Here is a 23,166-nt window from a genome sequence, read left to right on the forward strand (position 1 = left end):
TCCATGGCAATTTTTTTGGTTTGTGCAGTTTAAATTTGAATTTGAATTTAAATAATGTTGTCTTTAAAAGAATTATTTTATTTATTTATTTATTATTTTGATACATTTCAAAACAATTGTTTGTTTTCTTTTTCAAAATTATCTTTAATTATTTTTTTAACCTATTTTTTTAACTTAAAAAAAAACAAAGGTATTTTAGTTTTTATATTATATTTTATACTTACTTTCAATTACACACTATTATTTCGTAATTCTCGTGTTCACTCTTACTATTACATCTTTTTTGGGACGAAGTGAATATTTTAATATAATATTTTGTACAAAAATATTGTATATTTTTATTAGAAACTATGCGTGGATGAATATTGTTTATTATAGTTTTTTGCTAGAACTAAATAGAGTAATTTTTTGTTGCATTAGTTTTTACTTTTCTTCTTTTTATTTTGAATAATAAAATTTTAAATTGAAATAGTTTTAATTTATATAAATACGTGTTGATGTTTATTTTTTAATGTAAAATTAAATTTTAATTTTATAATAATAAATAAAATAAGTGTTTGATTTGATATTTTTTAATTAAAAAAATAAAATAATAAAATCTAACTTAAAAACTCACAAATAATTATTTGATATAATATTAGTGAATATTTATGCAATATTTTAAATGAAAATTAATTATTACATTAACAAATAATTGTATTGCAATATTTTTGAGAAAAAAAATATATATATATATATATACTTTTTCTAAATACTAAAGTGTAGTGATTCTGATTTATATCTTTTTCATTATGTATAATTTATATTTAAAATACATATATTTCTCTAGTTAAAAAATACAGTAATAAAATAATTATATAAATAATAGTATTTTGATCATTCAATTTTTCAATAATTAACAAAATAAATTCAAAATTTATGGAAATTTCCATTTTTCAATAATATTTTTTAATGGCAGAATGTGTGACGTGAAGTTGAACTTGTGACTGATATTATAAGTTTAAATCTTTTATTGATTTCCATATTAAATTATAAATATATATATGCATATATACAAATTGGATTTTTACTATATATATTTATTAGCACACATAATATAAATGATAAAAACAAAATAAAAATTAATCCAACAATCTTGGAGCTGTTTTGTAATAATAATAATATACTCCCTCCGTCCCACATATTATGTCCACGTTGCCGTTTATATTCGTCCCACGTTCCATATTACTTTTCTTTTTTGAAAAATGATTACACACTTTAATATCATTTTAAACTTTTTAATTTATTTTTTTTAATTTTAATTAAACTAATTAGTTGTCTTAATTTTAATTTATAATTATTTTATATTATAAAATAATTATTTTTACTAATTATATTATCTACTAATTACACCCATCCTAAAATACCGTATCTACAGTGTAGCAGACACGGTATATGGGATGGGACGGAGGGAGAGGGAGAGAGAGAGAGGGAGGGAGAGAGAGAGTAAAATAAATGATTTTAAAAGCATCCATATGCAGGAGCTAGTAATTTAATATTTATTCTTTGCCTATCGTAACAAATAAGTGGTAAAACATTCAATTCAACACCATGCATTGCAAGACTAACCCTAAATAGAATTCAGAAGAGATCTACAATTACTACTATTTTATTTAGTTATGATTCTTCCTAATCCTAACCCTAACCCTAACCTAAACAACAAGAGAAGAGAGAGAGCACTAACACTTGCTAATAATTGCCTTTGCCTTGCTTGCTACTCATACTTAGAGATAGAATTAACATACCCAAAATACCAAAAGATTCGATATACCAAAACTTTCGGTAAATTTTCGATTTTCGGTATGATATCGATATAGAATTTCAAAAAATTCGATATTTCAGTATTAAAGCGTATCGATAAAATTTTAATTAAATAATTTAATTATTAATATAAATATATTTTATTTATATTTTAAAAAAAATATCCATCAGAAAGTCTGGAATAAGACTAAGGAACAAAATTAGCAGAAAACTTGTAACCCTAAATTCTAAATTATTCTTAAAACTCCAAATTACGTCACAGGCAGTCACATAGTCACAAGAGACTATTACCCACAGCGTCCGCCGCCCGCCTACCTCACCGGATCCGCCCATCTACCAAAAATTTTGGTATTACCAAAAATTTCAGTACAGTATCGATATGATTTTTAACATACCGAATAGTTCAGTACGATATACGGTATGACAATTTCGGTACGGTATACGGTACCGAATCATCCCTACTCATACTTCAACTTAAACAAACATTTTAACAAATCAAAAACTGGATCGGTAGGTAGCCTTGAAAGATACATTTCTAATTCAAAATTTTTAAGTTCCATAAGAAACAAGGCACGCAAAGTCGTCAACATTACAAGCTACACACACACTGATTGCAATACGGGTTGCATAATCATTCCTTCTGTCGTATGCAGAAGAATCATCGACTTTTATTACAACCAAATCAAAAGACAACACGGCAACTGAATCAAAAGACACTTACCACACCCGCAGACATCAGATAGTTTCTTCGTCAGTGAAGTTCACGGCAAGATCCCAATAATGAGCAACTCCATGGTCCGAGAAGAACTTGCGAGCAGCTGCTTCGGTCCTGCATTCCTGGACAAAGAATCTACTAAAATTTGGCTTAGCAACACTTCCCTGCCAGACAAGACAACACTTGTTAATAGGTTTATCATCCTCATCATCATCATTTTCATCGTCATCGTCCTCCTTTTTAACCGCATCAGCAGCAGCAGCCCAATCGATCCTCTTAAGCATCAGCTTCCCGTATCTCTTGATTGATTTAGCGCCGCCTTCGACAACAACAATGCTAATCCCTTCTGATATTATCGCGCATCCAGTCAGCCTGTTCTCCTGGGCATTAATATCAACCTTAAAACGAGCCTGCGGATGGGAAAGTTCATTAATCTTGTATACCGAGACGATAGTATCCAGTGTATCAGAATTATCAAATAGTTTCCTCTCTTTCTTCTCGCGACGCTCAGCTGGAGTGAGCTTGCGAGCAATGTTCCTGTCGATGTGTGCTTGTTCCCGCTCTGCTGCAGCACTTCGTATTTCCATTTCAAGTTTTGTGGGATCCTGGGTCGCTTCCGAACCAAGAACTTTCATCAGATTACTCATTTTGACTTTAGGTTTTGGTGGTTCCACTACGCCAAGTCTAATCATCTCCTGCCGTTCCTTCTCCCTAGCTAATCTACGCTGTGTGCGGAGTTTCTTCTGCTCCTTCTTTGTTAACTTTAAAGGTTGTGGTGGAGGAGGTGCTGCTTCAGCTGGAGGTTCAATAGGTCGAGGGTGTTCAACATATATGGTGATCTTCTCCTTTTTAATATTCTCTTCATTTATGTCGCCATCAACCATATCTCCGTACATACCAGATCGCAGAAAAGGTACATCCCTTCAATATAAAAAGAAGCTCAATTAGTGCCAGTATACTATACTAGATATTCAATGTCCCCCATATCAAGATTAGGCTGCATACTGCAGCTGTTTTCTAAAGATACAAATACAACATAGAATCTTAAGGAAAAGAATTATATATATATGTGTCCACCATGGGGCCAACTCCTAAAATTATGACCAAGTTAAACATTAACATGCAATAAAGATTGGTACTCACTGAAATCTGTCTAATTCTTTATTTCAAATCATGTGACACAACAAAAGGTTGACTTACCACCACTCGACATCAGGAATAGATTCCTTTGGTTTTTCCTTGGAGATTACCCTCTCACCCACTTCAATTAAATTTGGGTTTATGTCAGGTTCCGCCTTTGCCTTAGCCAGTTGTGCTTGTTTCGCCTTTAGCTCCTTGGCTTTTGCTTCACCAAATTGAGACTAGAGAAACCAATTTCAAGATCAACACCTGGGTCCAGATAAAGGTTTCTAAAAAAGAAGATGAAGAAGAAGAATATACCTTCAATTTTATAATTTCAGCATCTTTTGACCACTTGCCTTCCTCAACAAATTGGAAGGTCATCCTCTTAGGCCTCAATATCTTATTTTTATCAAGTCCCATTCTTTCATCAAAATGAGGGTTTTTAGAAGGATCTACTTCAAGCTCAGGTTTTAGAATTTGAAAGGCATCCTTCTTTTGCTTGTTAATGTTAACCTAGGGCATAAGAAAAAATAAATGGCAAGTGAAGTACAAAAACAGTGAAGTTGAAGCATAACAAAGCAACTTTTAACTCTTTTTTCCTTGTATGACTTGATAGTCTTAGAACAAACATCTTAGCAGCCCTATTACCTTGAGTGTACTCAAGCTGTTCACTTTTGGTACATTGACAACATTGCCATGCTCGTCTATTTCTCTGCCTAGTGCATCCAGGCGGAGAACAGGTGCTTTTGAAGGCTTTGCTTGAACAGTAACTTCAGGAGGCAACTGCCCAGGAAACATATTTATAAGGGGAGCAAACTCTGGATCTTGCCGAAATCCCATCTTTGCAGCTAGCTCCTGTGCACGTTTTACAGCTTCATATTTTTGTGCAGTGAGTTCTGGAATATGAGGCAAACCACTCTGTGGTTTAATATCAGAACTATCAGCAAGTGAAGCGGAGGCTGCAGAAGGAGTCACAGCTGAAGAAGTTACTGGAGGGGTTGGTAATATCCCTTGACCAGAGGAAGAAGCTTTAGAAGCCTCTTTCTCACCAACAACTGAACTGCCTTCTCCCGTCGTACCAGTATCTCGCTTCAGCTACACAATATAAAAGAAAAGGTAAATCTTCAGAATTGGTAACCAAATGAGACTCAAAATTGTAAAATTCCCCCATTACCAGCATCCTCATCATGATATGGCATCTTCACAAAGCATGCAAGGAAATTATAAGTAAAGGAACTTACCAGAGGAATTTTCTTTAGCCTTTCTGCAAGTTCCTTCTGCATTTGTAAAGCTTTCTTAGCTTTTGCTAAAGCATCAAGGGACAAACCACCACTCTTGCTGGCATCTGAAGCTGTCCCATCTGTACTGGATTTCCCAGGAACCTCATGAGATCTGTTAATATTAACTCCCTTATTTTCATTTGTCTTGGAAATCGAAGATACCTTAGAAGCAGGATATTCTTTATGAACCAAAGAAGTCTCAGGTAAACTGCCAGATGTAGTAGTCATTGGCCCAGTAGCATTACTCTGATAGAAGATTATCAGAAAGTCAGGTGTAAATACATACTAACTTAGCAGAGGTCCAACAAAACGTACAGCAATGATACTTACAGACTAAAGCAATGCAAAGAAAATGACAAGACTCATCTTAAAAGGGAAATTCAGAAAATGGAACTTTGTATATTCAACAGCACTTAAATGTACTAAGTATCAGGCTAATTGTACCAACATTCACACACACAAGCATGCAAGGTAGACCCAGCAGCAAATAGATCAATATGCCTAGATAACAAGAAAATGAAAAAGTAGGAAGTCAGAAAATAAAGATTTTCAAAAGGGGAAAATCACTTCAGAGTACAAATCATCATATTTGTTTCATACAATGGAACCGACAATGGCATTCACTAACTAAAGAAAAAGCAACTAGCTAACTTGTCAGTTTTGAAATGACATTCATAAACAATATCATAAGCATCAAACGAACAAAAAAAAAAAAAAGGACATTTAATTAAGTTACAATATTCTGAATTGAGAGTTAGGAACTTAGTTCACAAAAACAGAATTTTCGTTGTCACAATTTGGCCAAGTTGAGCTGTATGCTCTAAATAACTTTTATAGCCTACATTACATGCTTCGCTTGAACAGATAATAAGAGATATTTGACCAGTTTATAATTAAAAAAAAAATTGACATAAAAAAAAAAAAAAAAGAATTGTTGATTGAACAATCAGTAATAATAATCTAAATTGCCTAATAGGAACTTTATTTCACAACAGAATTTTTGTTCTCGCATTTTGGCCATGGAATGGTTCCCTAACATAGTTAAGAAATTATTTTTCACTTTAAAAGACATAAAAAAGTGAAATTCATTAAAATCGCCTAAGGTTAGAAATTAAGACATATGCAAAGGGATCATATACACAAAGACTTCATAATCCCGATCACTTCATTTCAAGACAAACCCCGACAGCCCCCCAGACTCGGATGCATAGATCTATTTCAAGTACCAATCAGCAAATGAGATCACATGTCACTCATCTGTAAGCTGGCAAGAACACAGTGGCAGACCCAAAATCGAGACATCCCACTGTCAATGTCCAACTAATGTACTCTACTCATAGTAAAAGTTTCAACTGGACATCAGATTGTCAAAAGAAAATCCAAACACAGTAAGGCACGCAGCCAAGTCAAATATCAATTCAACATTAACATACTAGTTAACTACTAAAACGTATAGCAAGTAAAATCCAACATCTCTTGTAAGCAATTATATACACGCGCACACCAACCAAGACAACCACGGATCTTTGCCAGTTAACTCACGTCGATAAAAATACAGAGTAATTGCACAACCATTGGATCTCATATTGGAAATGAACGAATATCAAAAACCATGCTGAAACAGTCCGATTAAATCAAAGCAGTAAATCGATGAGAGGGAACTCACATTGGGAACAGGGCCATCATTGCCACCCTTACGACCATCATGCCTCCACTCATCTTCGGCAACCTTCTTTACAGAGTCCCGTCCAAACCCAAAACCCTCGCCTCCACCCCCCTTCCCTTCCATACCATCATCCTCCATGGCCTTAGCATCTTCGAATCTACGCTTCTCCTTTCCATTATCTTCAAAAACCCTAGACCTCTTATCGCTCCTCTCCTCACTCTCACCTCTATCCTTCCTCTTCTTCCTCTCCACTGAACGAGACCGCTCGCGCTCGCGGCGATCTCCATCCCCTCCTCGCTCGTCCCGATCTGAGCGACGGCGATGGTGGTCGTCGGATCTGCGGCGGTCGTCATCGTGCTTGGATCGGCGGTGGTGGTGGTGGTGGTCTTTGGAGGATTCTCTATCTCTTCGTTTATGGCTCGAATTTTCCATTCGCAAAATGGCCACTAGGGTTCCTCGGTTGGCAGATTAATTTAATTTATACTGAGTTGCCCCTCGATAGAGAGAGAAGATGTTGGTACGGGTGTGGGTTTCTATACACATTTTCTAATATTTTGAAATTAATTATCAATATCGAAGAGCATAACGATTTGTTTTTTTTTTTTTTTTTTTTTCAAATAATTTTCTAACATATTTTTCATAAAACAAAGTATATTTATTATTTTTATATTATTTATATAAATTTTTTTTGTTTTACATTGAAATTTTTTTCTTTCATTCAAAATACAAAATAAAAACACCTTTAACACTTATATCTCATATTTATATATTCATTTATTTTTTACATTAAATTTTAGAAATATTAGTACTATATAAAAATAAAGTATAAATAAAGATAAAAAGACTAAATTAACTCTATTCTATTAGTATTGTATGATATAAAGGTAATGACATTTGTGTATTGTAAATTAGAATGGTATTTGTAATGTTATGTAGATAGTATAATTACTAAAAAAATAAAATTGATACTTTGTTATGGGACGGACTAAAGTGAAAAAATGGATAAATTGTCAAAGGGACGGAGGGAATATAATACTATGTATTTATGTACACAAAATATACACTACTTAATATATACATATACATACACACTTACATATATATATAGTATACAATATATAAAATAGTGATTAGCTGTAGAAATAATTACGCACTTTGTCTCGAATATTTTGTCCACTTTATTGTAGATATATGAATTTAAAAAAATATATATAATTACTAAATAATTAAGAATGTATTACTGAAAATAATTATATATTAAAATTAAGATAACTCATTAATCTAATTAAAATTAAAAAAATTATAAATTAAAAAATTTAAAATAAGATTACAATGTATAATTTTTTTCCTAAAAACAAAAGTGACAAAATAAGTGAGACGGACAAAAATGAAAATATTGACATGGTAAGTGCGACGGAGTGAGTAATATTTTTTACAGCGGCCATAGACACATCATGTGTTATTAGACAGCACATTATATTACTACAAACAGCACATTGTATATGTTAATATAATACAAATACAATACATGAACAATAAACACATGTTATATTCTCAACAACACAAAATATTACTACAGACAACACATTATATATGTTAATATAATACAAATACAACACATGAACTAACATCACATGCTATAGTTTCATACAACACACAATAGTTGATTTTAGCACGTGATATACTTGTATACAATCACTTGTTATTATTTAAAAACAATACATTCTTTTATTATATACAACATGTCTGTGTATAGTTCTAATATATGATGTTTGTATATATAAAGCATCACCGTAACCATTCCTAATATTTTTATTGACTAATTTTATACTTCATTCGTCCCTTAACAATCTATCCATTTTTTCATTTTGGTCTGTCCCATAACAAAGTATCTATTTCCTTTTTTAGTAATTGTACTATCTACCTAACATTACAAATACCCTTTTAATTTACAATATATGACACAAATGGACCTTTATATCATACAATACTAATAGGGTTAATTTAGTCTTTTTACCTTTATTTTTACTTTATCCCAATATAAGACTGATATTTCTAAAACTCCGTACAAAAAGCAAATAGATATATAGATATGAGACGGAGGGAGTATATGTTTGTAGATATGTACTCTATTCAATAATATATACTTCTTCTGTCAACTACTAAAATTTTCAATTTTTATTTTAGTATTTACAAATAAAAAATTTTCATCTTTTTTTAGAAAAAGTAACTCTCAATTAATACTAATATACTCATGATTTTACTTTTTCATATTATGTTTAAAGAGTAAAATACATTACATTACTTTATTACACTACATATTTATATAATACTAATCTACTTTAATCCACGTATAAAAATCAAACGAGAATTTTACAACCGGTTGGAGGGAGTATTATTTAGATATAGTATATAATGAATGATAGTACAAAATGATGAAAATGAGAGGGGGGGGTGGACAGACGAGAAATAGAGATTAAGAAAGTGAATTAATGTGTGTTTCATTCCAAACCTATATATATAGGCAATTTTGACCAATGATAAACATCCACATCAATGTAATACACAATGCCTATAAAATGCTATGTGTATCCAACGTAGTATATATGTATACAACACCTTTATTTGGATGTTTTTATACAAAAAATATGTCTCGTTCAAACTTTATTAGAAAAAATTTTGTGGGAAAAAAATACTAGTGAGGAAAAAACAGTACAACATTCTTGTATTAATTCGCTCTCCATGATCTGAGCATTATTTGGGATCCTTTAACCGATGTATTCCAATTTTCTTTACCAATTTTTCAAATGTTGTAGTCGGTAACACCTTGATTAATATATCTGCCAAATTATTATCCAATTGAATTTGTTGCATACCAATTCACTATTACGTTGAAGATCATAAGTGATTTTTTTTTTTTTGGTGAAATGCGTTTAGTTCTATCTCCTTTAATATAGCCTCTCTTTCAATTTAGTTATACAAGACGTATTATCTTCATACAATGTAGTCAGAGGAATTTTATCTTCAGGTATTAATTGGATATGCGTTGAATAGTAGCGCTTATCGATTTATAGTTCATAAATCGGATATTCCTGAAATGACCGAAACAATAGAATCGAGGAATGTTATATTCTTAAAAAATATCTACCCGTACAAAGAAAAGATCTAACTCAATCCTGAACCCGTAGACGAAAAACTACGTGGTGAGAAAATGAAAAGGGTGATTACTCTTGATCATGAGTTACTGAACCTCGTCGTAGCAAAAGGGTCAGAGTTGAGAAAACATCCGGTCCATATTTTGTTACGTATATGTTGAATAATGAACCGACATCGATCGAGGAAGCCCTGTCTACTCCAGATACCCCATTTTGAAAAGAAGCCATCAACAATGAAATAGAATCTATCATGCAAAATAATCGTGGGTGTTAATAAACTTATCCGAAGGTTGTAAACCTTTAGGGTGTAAATGGATTTTGAAAAATAAATTCAAAGTTGATGGATCTATTGATAAGTATAAAGTTTGACTCGTGAAAAAAGGCTTTAAAAAATTGAAGGGCACCGGTAACCAGGATAACATCCATCGGGGTGCTTCTCTTGATTGTTGCTTTGCACAATCTCGAGATTCACGAAATGGATGTAAAAACTGTTTTTCTTAATAGTGAGTTAGAAAAAGAAGTTTATATGGAACAACCTGAAAGGTTCATTGTTCCTGGCCAAAAGAAGAATGTGTGTAAACTTGTTAAGTCGTGTATAGACTGAAACAAGCACCTTTGCAATGACACTTGAAGTTTGATAATATAATGTTATCGAATGGCTTCAAAATTAACGAATATGACAAATGTGTCTATATCAAATAAACTCCTACTGGATTTCTTATGGTATGTCTATGTTAGATGATCTTTTAATTATGGCGAAAGAAATTTTCTTAGTTGAAAAAGTTAAATGCATGTTAAGTCGGAGTTTTCACATGAAAGACATGGGAGTCGCATATGTGATTCTTGAATTCAAATTTTGAGAAATGACGAAGAAATTGTGCTAACCCAGTCACTGTATGTTGAGAAAGTTCAATGCTTTCGATAATACTCCAACAAAAACTCCTATGGACCTAAGTCTTCACCTTACCAAAAACCAAGATGATCCTGTTGCTCAATAATAGTATGCCAAAATAATCGGAAGCCTTATGTACCTAACTAGTTGTACAAAACCCGATTTAGCTTGTCCAGTAAACAAGCTTAGCCATTATACTAGCAATCCAAATCATGATCATTGGAAAGCGCTAGTGAGAGTCTTCAATTATTTAAAATATATTCTCAACTTTGGCATAAACTACATTAGATATCCTCTAGTACTTGAAGGGTACTGTGATAACTAGATATCGGAAACTTTATATACCTAACTACTTGTACAACGCCTAATTTAGCTTTTCCAGTGAACAAGCTTAGCTGATATACTAGCAATCCAAATCATGATAATTGGAAAACGCTAGTGAAAGTCTTGAGTTATTCAAAATATATTCTCGACTTTGGCATACACTACATTAGATATCTTTTAGTACTTGAAGGGTACTGTGATGCTAACTGGATATCGAATACGAAAGACTCGCTGTCAACAAGCAGATATGTCTTTACGATCGGAGGAGGAGCAATTTCATTGAAGTCTATGAAACAAACCTATATTGCTCGGTCCACCATTGAATCATAATTCATCACTTTAGATAAAGTTGGTGAAGAAGCCGAATGACTTAGAAATTTTCTAGATGCCATTTTGGACAAAACCAATACCTCCAATTTTTATACATTGCGATAGCCAAGCAGCTATAGAAAAAGCTAATAATGGAATTTATAATGATAAATCTTGACATATCCGACACAAACACAATAATGTGAAACAATTGATCATTAGTAGGGTTATAATTGTCGACTATGTAAGGTCAATAGAAAACCTTGCGGATCCACTAATCAAAGGATTATATCGTGATCAAATATTCAAATTGCTAAAAGTAATGGGTCTGAAATTCACAAGTTAAGAGACAATTACAGTGGTAATCCAACCAAATCACTTGGAGATCCCAAACTTTGGTTTATACAAATCACTCGGGCCAATAACGACTTGCTTCGGAGGCGGGTACTTCCACTTATGCCAGACATCCCTACACTTTTAAATATTTGTATGAAAGTTTTCTGCGTTTCCATAATTTATAAAAAATTACATCCTTACCTTTAAATGAAATTTTGTTTAGAATATAATTTAAAGTTAAAACTGCTTCCCTCCACAAGTTTTGGGGTAATCCTGAAATAATCAACAAGACAATTATCATTTCTCTAAAGATTTGATTTTTGCATTTTGTGATGCCATTCAATTGTGGTAAATATAAGGCCGTAGTCTGATGAATTATGTCACTCCCGTTACATAATTCTTCAAACGGAGCTACATACTCGCCACATCGATCACTATGAACAACCTTAATCTTACATCCTAGTTGATTCTCCGTCTTATTTTTGAAGTTTTCAAAGGCTTCTATTGCTTCTCATTTTTCCTCGATAGGTAAAGATATCAATATTTTGTGCAATCATCTATAAAGGTTATAAAATATTTTTTGCTACCTCGAGTTTGCACATATTTCAAATCACACACATCCGTGTGAATTAATTCCAATGGTTTCATGTTTCTTTCTACTGAAGAAAATGATTGTTTAGCAATTTTTTCCTCCACCCAAACTTTACACTTATTTTTTATGTTTACTTCTTTAATACTTAGTAAATTAAGATTTATTCATCTTTTTATAGAATTTATATTAATATGTCATAATCTACAATGCCATAAATTGGAACACTCAATCAAATACGATGAAGAAGAAGCATTATTATTATTATTGGGTGCTCGGCACACTGTCCTTACACTTAGCTTGAACATTCTATTGGAAAGATATCATCTAGCTAAGAACATTTCGTTTTTTCAATCACATAAATTTATCCGCTACAAAAACTAGTTTAAAACCATATATAACTAATAGTGAACCCGATACAGGGTTCTTTCGGATGTCTGGCATGTGTCGAACATCCTTCAGGGTCAATCGTTTCCGGAGGTCATTTTTAACACCATGGTTCCCACTCATTTGATTTTGAAAGATGCATGGTTGCTGACATGGCCTAATCGTGTATAATTATGTCCAAAATAATTACCTTATGCAATGGTTCGGAATATAGGTGAAAGAAGAGAGAATAAAAAAGAAAGGATAGTGCAGAGAATATGAATTAACAAAGTCTCGAACCTGAAATAAAAAACCATAAACTAAAACACAAACAATATAATAAATCTCACTCCAAAGACCCGATTTAAGACTCTAAATATAAGGAAATCACTCTCTAATACTATAAAATTATAAAAGTAAAATTTGATTCAAGATGTAAAATTCTCATTACAATGATAGACAAAGATCTTAGACAGAGGTCCTTGAGGAAAATAAAATGCACCAAATAATAAAGGAAACAAACCAAAAAATAAGTCTAACTACAACGAAACAAATAATAATAAAAAATTCTAGATATGAAATTATACTATATGAAAACTTATAATAAAAGAAACAAGTGATGATTCTCTTGATAATCCTTCATAATTTTTAATTCTCTTGATAATTTTCCACAATTGGCGATTTCCTTGATAATGTTTAAAATTAGCAATTCTTTTGATATTTCAATTCCGATTCTTACGGGTCCCATTGGAGTAGTGTCAGGTGAGGGCTAAGTGATCTACAAGCATATTTTTAAATTTATTCTCCAAGAAAAATCGTCGCTTCAATGCAGTGATGTATTCTTAAAACTAATGAGCTCGACTTCGAGTAATGGTTCTCACAGGCATTTGATGAAATAGACAAACTAATAGTAATCTTTAATAAACTTCATGTCAATTATGTAAATATTTTTGTCTAAACACATTTATACTCAAAAAATAATCTTTTTTCAATTATAATATTTTATAATAACATTTTAAAAATCTAAAGGGAGAAGGTAAAGGAAAAGCAAAAGAAGACACGATATTTTTCTTTTATGTAATATTGTGCGTAACAGCAATACATCAAGACATCTATCCATACATGTTAATTACTCCATTCGTCTGCAAAAATTAGAATATTTAAGTCCGGCATGAAAATTAAGAAAAATAAATATTTTATTAAAAACGTAATTTAAGTAAAAAGGTAGTTAGGAATATTTTAAAAAGTAAGTTAGAAATTAAAAAAATGAGGAGAGATAATGTAATAAAGATTGTGACATTTGTTGTAAATAAGTGTTGAATGGAGGATAATAGTTAAATATTGATTTGTTGACTTTGTCAAAATTAGTAATGAGGTAAATTTAACAAACAGACTAAAAAGAAAAAAAAAAAAGTGAAAGTAAATTTGACGGACGAAAGAAGTATATCATACATATAATAAACCCTTTCATTCATATATATGTATATATATATATATAACACAATAATAATATATAACAAACAATACCAAAAACTTGAAAAGAAACAGATCTTTGGAACAACGCAATAGAGTTCAGTACTACGGCGGAGATATTTCCAGAGGCGGTCACACATTCACACCCCCAACCCGCCCTCCGACTGAAAAATATTTCTTCGACACTGGCCTTACCCTAATCAATTTTGTCTAGTTTTTACTTCTCCAGAAGTTCTCTCCTTCAACAACAGGGCTTCGAAGATGATTGTGGGCAAACCTTTTTATGCGAAGAACGTAGGAAATTTCTCAACAACATAACTTCACCTTCATTGCTTCTACTGCACATCTATCCAATCACTACAACTACCCCATTAAAGGAATGAAATCATAGATGTTTTCTTACCTCCACTGGGCAAGAAATTGAAGATTTTGGGTATGTATGGAAGCAATTCTTTGATTTCTTTCACCGCCACGACGGGTCATACCATAAAACAACAGACACCGCACATCCGTGGGGGGGGCGCAAAGGCGTGGAGTGGCGTTAACGTCTGTCACTGTCTTTTCTCTCCGATCCGCAAGCAGCCGTCATGCCATAGCGCCATTGCCGCAGGCCCCCAGCAGCTTGTACCTAGCATCAACGTCTGTGTAATTTTTGGTAAATACATGATCTTAAACCCAATTTGTACCTATATAAATAGATGGGGACTGCTTATACATGTGTACTCTCGAAGATTCATTTGATTAGAAATTATTTGCGGCCTCTTTGTATTCTAAATGATTCAATTAATTTTGAGTTCATTTTCTTTTTCCAATGTGTCTCTTCGGGTGTGTTTGTTTGGGGGATTGGATTTTTTTTTTCACTATTCATCCAATTTTTTCCCTCCAAAAACATCAAATCAAACACCTATTTTTTATTTTTTATATTATACTGAAAATCAATTTTACATTCAAAACATCACATCAACACCTATTTATATCACATCATACAACTATTCAAATTCAAAATTTTTACTATTCCCAACTCAAAATCCAAACCCCAAGCAAACACACCCGAATATTTCAAATATTCTATTAATTTTGAATTATTTTTTCCAATATTTTATTATTAAAAAATATTTGTATTCACCCTAATTTATTACTCCATTAATTTAAATGTTATTATGGTCTAAAAAAATATATAATATACCTTAATATAATTGATTATTAATATTTGCACCCTAGTTTTTTTCCAAATATTTAATTATATTGTAATTTATATATATTTTTTTATTAATATATGTAAAATATGTACATTTTAAACTAAAATTTTATTTAACCAAAAATTTAAATTACAATAAAATCAAATAAATCATATTATTTAAGATCTAAGATAAATATTTTATAAAAATAATAATTCTTTAAAAACTCAAAATATATAAGTAAAAAATCACAATACATAATCAATTAATATACATATATATATAATATGACTACAACCAATAAAAAAAATATAAAAAAAACTCTTAAAATTCATTTAAAACAATTATAATCAATAGAATTGTACAACCAATAAAATAGGCTCCACATATACAACACATCAATCAAATGTTAGGACCAATAAAAATTAGGAAAAAAAAAAAAACAATTAAGAAATCCCAAAAATTCAAGTTTTTTTGCTAAAATGAAGTCCACATTGAGTTCAAATATATAGATATATAAGATAGGAGGTTTTATTCTTCGTCTCTCCAACACACACTGACACATATAAATAATTGTTTCACGAAATATTGTGCATAAACCTTGACTAAAACACGAACATAAACTACTTAACCAAATCTAGTTGGAAAGTTTTAAAAGGACTCCTTGAATGCAATTTAACTTATAATGATTAGCAAAGGTAAGTATTAGATTTTGATTTCTTAATTAATCAATCGCAAGTGTCAAGGAGAACGGCTTGCCGGACATAAAAATATAATTTCAGAAATGGAACATTAGCTTAATAATTGAGGATCGATTTATCTTTCCGCAATTGCCTATAGGTCTAAGTCATTGTGATCGCAAAGTACATTAGCAAGCACAGATAATATATAATCACTTTCACGAAACACTCTCACAGACAATTTATACATACTTTCACCCCCCCTCTCCCCGGAGGGAACTGTTTCCGTTTTTCACACCCGTTTTTCACACCCTTTATGTACTTATCATCATCATTCACCATTAATCCATTTCGCCTATAAAATACCCTCACGAGATCACGAGCATTCACTCGTCAACATTCATTCCCTCGTCACCTCGCCAACATTCAAATGCAAGTGAATCTGGATTTTTGACTTCATAAGCTCCCATGCACTTTTATGTAAGTTTTCCCCAATATTGAATGTCCTTAGTTCAATCTATCACTCACATCAGAATATTATTATTTGATAAATGCTCTTGAACTACAATATGATACACTTGTATTCCATTGCCGAGACACCTCTAATCTCTAAAGTCCATTTCAAAAGTAAAACTTTCACATTGAAAGTTCATCATCATCATCATCATCAAGGCCTATAAAAATATGAAGTCCATCATAGGATAGTACAACCCATAGATTAGTGGTCAAATTGGAATAATTAAGAACTCAAATAGATCCTGCAGGTGACTGTAAGGCCGGCCGGGGAATGAAAAAGATAATAAACAGTAAATTCAATGACATGACTTGTTACAAACATACATTACAAATCTAAAAAGTTATATTGAAGTTTGATTAATTGGCGAATGCCCTGCCTTGCCCTACAAATTAAACACAAAGGAAGACCAAACTGAAGTTGATAACTACTTTTTCCTTTGAGCATTTTCTAATGCAGACATCTCTCTATCTATCTAGGATGTGTAAACTAAATAAATGTCTGCATGATTTGAGGATCTGACCTGAAAATTACAATCCAAGCAAGCCATAAATTACGCTATATTGCTCAAATCAATTTTACATTTAAAATATCATATCAACAGTTATTTATATCTAATCATATAACTATTCCAATTCAAATGTTTTAGTATTCAAATCCAAATTCAAAATCCAAACCCCCAAAAAAATATGCCCTTAGTACGGAGGAGGATGGTGGCTGGGGTACGGTGGAAGTGATTAATCTTAATAATAATATGATGACGATGATTTTCAATCTACACAAAAATGGTATAAATATACACATTCTCATGTGCTTGTGCTTTTTGTCAAAGTTATTAAGCTCATAATATTAGTGTACACTACTCAATTGTATGTACCATCATTGCACCAACATACTTGGAAACATATGGCCATCTTGAAACCAAGAAAGGAATTAAGAACAAAGCATCAGCACCATTGGAGCACACCCAATGCAATGAACAGAATAATTAATAATCGTCAAGCAATTCAGCCACACTATGCAACTTTAGTCCAAAATCACATTATGTAATATCTTAAGCTAGCATAGCTATGGTTATGGGAATGGGAGCTTCATTAATTCAACAAATGTGATGGTGTCTCAGTCTCTTATGATGTTCAATCACAGTGGAATAGTTATATCACATCAAATTAAGGGATCAACCTTCTGTCATTCTAGATCTTTACTTTAGTTTTCAACTTCACTTCTAAATGGACCAATAAGAATCTCTTGAAGACACAGTTATAACAGCAATTGCAGCAGTATCATATGACACCAACACATCGAATAGTGAGCGAGTGAGTGACTAGTCTAGCAAAATCAACAAGGAAAGGGAGATATTGAGTACCGCCAAATAGTTGCTTTGGATTGCCATCATTGTCCTGCGATGGGAGTTTCCTCTACTTTTTCATTTGACGATGATTGAACATGAGTGCTCTTAAGGTCCTCGTACTGCAAGAGTATGAAAACAGAATAGATACTACTAAATTAGCAGAAAATCTACAGTAATCATATCTACAATAATATAATCGAAGAACTCTACAACCCTAGTTCTCAAGAAAGAACAAGCACCCCTATGACACTATCGTGCAACAAAATCAGGGAGTTGTAATCTTTATTTTCCAGTCCAGCATCAAAATCAACATCCAGAAACCCAAGGTAATGTAGACACAAGCCAAAAACAAAAGGTACAAACACATTCATGATATACCTCTTGGCACTTCTCTTGGTGCACAGCTAAAAGTTCATTGTAACGTAATTGTAAATCAGAAACTTCAGCTTGCAACTTTTCATATTCAGCAAGGCTTGGACCCCCTAGCTTCTGCTGGATGAACCTGTGCAACAACCCATATAAGTGGTTTATGTCATAATTGTGACTAGAGTTGTTAAAATGAGTTGAGTCTGTCGGGTTGGCTTGCTCCACCCAACTTTTAAAGAGAGGTGGGTTTCAATTTTTTAAATCCGTTAAAATATGGATCTAAACGAGCAAACTCACGCGGGCTGCGGGTTGAAAGTAGGTTGGCCCGCTCCGCCCAACTTTTAAAGAGAGTTGGGTTTCAATTTTTTAAATCCGTTAAAATACAGACCTAAACGAGCCAACTCCGCGGGCTGCGGGTTGAAAGTAGGTTGGCCCGCCGTGGGGCGGATTAGCCCGTGAACCAAATAAATATAATTATAATTATATTATATCTTTAATATTTTAAATGAGTCTATCTTTTTGTCATTTTAGTTTGTCCGAAATTAATCTATTTATTTTATTTTTAGTAATTGTGGTTACTGCATAACTTTAGAAAATTATTATAGCTTAAATATTATTACAACGAAAATCATCATCATTATTTAATACTAATATTCATAATTTTTAATAAAAAACCAAACATATATATACATATGAATTGATGAAATATTATATCTTATTATAGTTTTTATTAATATTTTATATCAAGTTAAATCAAATAATTAATTTATTAAAATCTTCCATATCATGTTAAACAAAATAACCAATATATATTGTCTGCGGATGTTTCTCTCGTTTATCGCTGTATTGATGATATTGCAAGTTTTCATTTTTTCAATTTTTTATGTTAGTTTTATCCATCTTTCATTTATCTTTAATTTTTTTTCTTTTATAATTTATTGAAAGATTCATAAGAATAATATCTATTTATTGTTTAAATATTTTATTGTTATACATTTTTTTTGAAATATTTATTATTTAAACTATAAAATATAACTATGTTTTATCTTAAATATATAAAAAATAATTATTGTAAGATTTTTTAAAAGCCTGTAGGTTAGTCCACTTGGCTCGCCACCCGCCGGTAGGTTGGGCTGGGCTACCTAAATTTTAGCCCGTCCTGCCACGGGTTGACCCGCAAATAAATTCGCTTATTTGCGAGTTATGGTAGGTTGTAGGCTAATCCGTCCCGCCAACCCGTTTTGACAGCTCTAATTGTGACTATGCTTAAGGAGAACGGAAGTGACATAAGCCAAATAGCTTTGATTAATTAGAATAGAGTATCAACATGCTCTTATATTTCTGAGTCGAATTTATAGTCTGTGTGGTAATAGGTATCAATTCAGAAAACTGGGATGCATTCTTTCATGAACTATATCCAAGATACCAACTCATACAGTCAAACTCAAGCGCACCAGATTATACTAGAAACTCAATGTAGCTTATGTATGGAACTACTTAAAACACATTGCTATGGGCATGAGCCATGTGGTGCACTTACTCAATTGCCGAGGAAGGTTTGTCATTCTGCTCGTACAACAAAACAAGAACTGCAGTCAAAGTAAGGACAAAAATCACCACAAATAGAATCTAAAAGCTTAATATCCGCAATGGACTTGTAATGTCAAAATGGTCGTTACCTTTTGTAAGTGCATCAAGAACTCCACTGGACTCCAGATACTTTCTGAAAGCTTCTTTCTTTGCTTCCTTTTCCTGACAAGAAATAACTTATCCACATAATCAATGTTGTAAAAGGTAAAAGACAGAAAGAGGAAATGCAATAGAAGTCTTACCAATTAATTATATAACCTGATTCTAAGTGATAAGAGAGGTTCTGTCACCATCTAGCTTTAAAATTTTCGATCCATTTTTGGACACTGGAAAGCTCATATACTAGGGACACAACACTAAGTCTTATCTGTCTTTATCGTGCTAATTGAAGAAATTATTCTTACATGATTAGATACGCTGACAGTATCTAGACATTATAATCACCACTCAGTTCCAAGGGAAGATAAAATGATATCTGCATATTTGAATTTCCAGAAACCAAATTGATCTAACCAACTTGCAGAGGCAGTTCTGTTGACAGTTATGTCATCTTTTTTATATAGACTAGACATAAATAAAAGTCTGTAGCCGTGAGGATGTTATTAAGAGATTCAGTAAATGAACAACTAATACTAGGAATAAGGCACAGCTGTCAAAACACTGAACCAAAAGTTTAAATGGATACAGAATTGTATCAACAAATTTTATTTAAGCTGAGTGCCTTCTAAATTATACATTTTGAACATCTATTCTTGTAGTGGTCCTTCAGAATCATGGTAGATGGTATGCTGCTCGCACATTATAAAAAATTCCCTATCTTTATGAACTGTTGGCTCAAGTTTTACCTCTAGATGTTGAATATCTCACAGCGGAAGTGTCATCCAACATGAAATGGTACCCAGCCACATAAGAAGTGAAAATGATAATATAAAGGATTCAAAACTATTTCCCAAAAATTGGCTTAATTATTCAATATATTGGGAAATAGTGAAACAACTGTAACAAAAGATAATATCAATGTAACCTCTAAACATAGATTGTTCAGGCATTATTTTATTTTATTCCCCCCACCACGCCTTTGTTCTCTGTATAGCTAATCCAAGAGAAATGAAGTTTTATTGTCTCATCAATTTGTCAGCTAAATTAGAGTTCAGTGTCTGTCAGGAAAGTTCTTGGGAAAACAGATTGTTCAGTAAAATTGAAAAATTAAAATTAAATTAAAATTCAGTAAAGTAATATTGTGATTCAAGATAATGGAAATTAATAATCAATAAATAATTCATAAACACCCTTACATATGGTGTAACTGAAGTGATAGCAAAACTTCTTCCATTTCTGTAGAGCACAACAGCAAACTAAAACATATCGAAAACGCTCCTCTTGAGGATTCTACAGTATTGGCAGTTTTTAGTAAGCTCTAATTAACTTCAATTATTACTATACCTGATTTCTGACATACTGTCATCTAATGAATCAGTTCCCGAGTGCACCTCAATCAACCCATTCTTTGCAGCAATGCAGATATACTCTGTTTCATGGACTACGACATTCAACAAACCCATCCTTGGTATCATCCAATCATTGTAATGGAGTTTGAACAATGGATTGTCTGCCCACTACTCATTCTTGGCACTGTTGGGGTAATTGTAATTCTCTCATCCTTTGGTGTAGAAAAGTGTACACTGTTGCTGTGCACTCTAGCACATACTTTAAAAACTGTTTACTCGCTGGCAATACCTTTGAACTACTTTGTTGTGCTGGTTGTTAATTAACATGGTCATTACAAAACCCCTAGCAGCTATGCTAAATTGTGAAAATATCACATTCCGATATCTCTCATAAGCATACAATACACACTTATAATATTATTTAGTAAGACACCGTTTGCTCTCAGCATAGCCAGGTATTGAATTATTAACCAACGTGCCACCATTGTAAACAGAAGTTGAAACAAATTTCCAGCCACCATTAAAGCAAATTAGTTTCCACACTAAGCACTCACTGGTCAATTATATAATTTACTTATAACCTATACATATGAAACTGAAATTAAGCACCAAGTTTCCAAATACTACCAAAACCAACAGCTGATTATTCTCGTAGCCATATCAAATTCTTGAGAAATCTTACTAAAAACCTCATCCCCTCCATTGAGCCGTCAAAGCCCGATTCCACATATCGTCATCCCAATCTAGAATCACAAACAAGAGCAGGCCAATCATGGTCATTCTCCACCAAATGTAATAACCAAATTTCTCTCCAAAACACCAACACACATAAACTAGACCACACGGTGGAATTTAAAATCCCAAACCTCTACTCCTAATTCCGCCTACCCTAACAATCATAACCGCTGAATTGCATAATTTCCCTCACTATCCCACAGCAATAAGATACCGATCCAATCCATAAACAACAGATCTGCATTTATATTTAAATATATATATATTTCCAAGCCTCGGCAACTTCTTCCACCGCTGCACTTGAATGCACACAAATATAGTTTTTTAAGGATAGCGGAAGTTTACCATTTCGTGGCGGCAGTGAGCGATCAAAAGCTGCTCTCATACAACGGGTTATGTAAGCAATGGATCCAGGCGAGCAGAGTCCAGGAACGACGACTGCACTGCACCGCAATGGAATATTGCTACGTAATATTAAAAAAAAAAAAAAAAAAATTATATATATATAAACGGATGAGTTATCCTTTTTACCCTTACTTTTTATATCTACCCGTATTTTTTATATGTACAAGTGAGATATGTTATTTCTTAAGGAATAGTTCGGAGTGGAACTTGTGACGGTTGAATCGCGAATTCAAACTATGACGCATCAAAATTTACGTTGACTTAATATAACTTGTCTTATTGAATCTAAAAAAATAAAATATGAGCCATACAAAATTAAAAAAAATAAATTAAAATTTGTAACTCTAAACTCACCGGTGCATAGAGACGCACGAACATCAATTTGTCTTCAATCTCGCCTCCACGGGCACGTAAAACAAAAAATTTTAAGATTGGTGTAACTCTGAACTAACCATTTGCGTGTAGGGCACACGAATTGGTGATGACTTGTTTTGTATCACCGATTTTACCTTCAATCTCGCATCCATAATATTTTTTTGTAAAATTAGGTAGCTTTAGACCATCTCCAACCGTAGACTATCTCCAACCAACCGAGGAGGTTTTTCTCTATTTTTGCAGGGCGGGGAGAAAAAAATTGCTCCAACACAGCTTGCAGTTTTGCAGAATTCTCCGGCGGGTATATTTTTATTTTTATTTTTTAATACAATTATCTATTTATTTATAAAGTTATCTATTTATTTATATAGTTATCTATTTTTTTTTAATATTTATCTATTTATTTATGTAGTTATCTATTTTTTATATTTATTTAATTTTTAATTTTTTAAATATCATCAACAAAATAAAAAAATTACATTTAATTTTTTTATTTT

The 23,166-nt window shown here is 32.3% G+C and overlaps 2 protein-coding genes across 6 annotated transcripts; both read right to left on the reverse strand.

Moving 5' to 3' along the window:
- Positions 1–2,309: 2,309 nt before the first annotated feature.
- LOC127259784 (protein RDM16) lies at positions 2,310–7,082 on the reverse strand. 3 transcript variants are annotated; one of them, XM_051287372.1, is made up of 7 exons: positions 6,584–6,647; positions 5,080–5,163; positions 4,879–5,002; positions 4,286–4,732; positions 3,956–4,150; positions 3,716–3,876; positions 2,310–3,436 (listed from the first exon to the last, which is right to left on the reverse strand). In XM_051287372.1, the coding sequence occupies exons 3-7, from the start codon at positions 4,918–4,920 to the stop codon at positions 2,536–2,538; spliced, it is 1,746 nt and encodes a 581-aa protein (XP_051143329.1). In that variant the 5' UTR covers positions 4,921–5,002; positions 5,080–5,163; positions 6,584–6,647; the 3' UTR covers positions 2,310–2,535. The 3 variants fall into 3 exon arrangements, with proteins under 3 accessions (XP_051143329.1, XP_051143328.1, XP_051143330.1); XM_051287371.1 differs by having other exon boundaries at positions 4,879–5,163; positions 6,584–7,082; XM_051287373.1 differs by lacking the exon at positions 6,584–6,647 and having other exon boundaries at positions 4,879–4,997.
- Positions 7,083–16,596: 9,514 nt separating this feature from the next.
- LOC127260011 (uncharacterized) lies at positions 16,597–22,375 on the reverse strand. 3 transcript variants are annotated; one of them, XM_051287640.1, is made up of 7 exons: positions 22,235–22,367; positions 21,837–21,897; positions 19,796–19,868; positions 19,657–19,705; positions 18,129–18,252; positions 17,766–17,869; positions 16,597–16,922 (listed from the first exon to the last, which is right to left on the reverse strand). In XM_051287640.1, exons 2-6 carry the CDS (start codon positions 21,855–21,857, stop codon positions 17,792–17,794), a joined length of 345 nt encoding a protein of 114 aa, XP_051143597.1. In that variant the 5' UTR covers positions 21,858–21,897; positions 22,235–22,367; the 3' UTR covers positions 16,597–16,922; positions 17,766–17,791. The 3 variants fall into 3 exon arrangements, with proteins under 3 accessions (XP_051143597.1, XP_051143596.1, XP_051143598.1); XM_051287639.1 differs by lacking the exon at positions 16,597–16,922 and having other exon boundaries at positions 16,972–17,869; positions 22,235–22,366; XM_051287641.1 differs by lacking the exons at positions 16,597–16,922; positions 21,837–21,897 and having other exon boundaries at positions 17,371–17,869; positions 22,235–22,375.
- Between the last annotated feature and the right edge of the window lie 791 nt (positions 22,376–23,166).

Source organism: Andrographis paniculata, unplaced genomic scaffold, assembly GCF_009805555.1.
Source record: "Andrographis paniculata isolate CXL003 unplaced genomic scaffold, ASM980555v1 Contig60END, whole genome shotgun sequence".
Classification (NCBI taxonomy): domain Eukaryota; kingdom Viridiplantae; phylum Streptophyta; class Magnoliopsida; order Lamiales; family Acanthaceae; genus Andrographis; species Andrographis paniculata.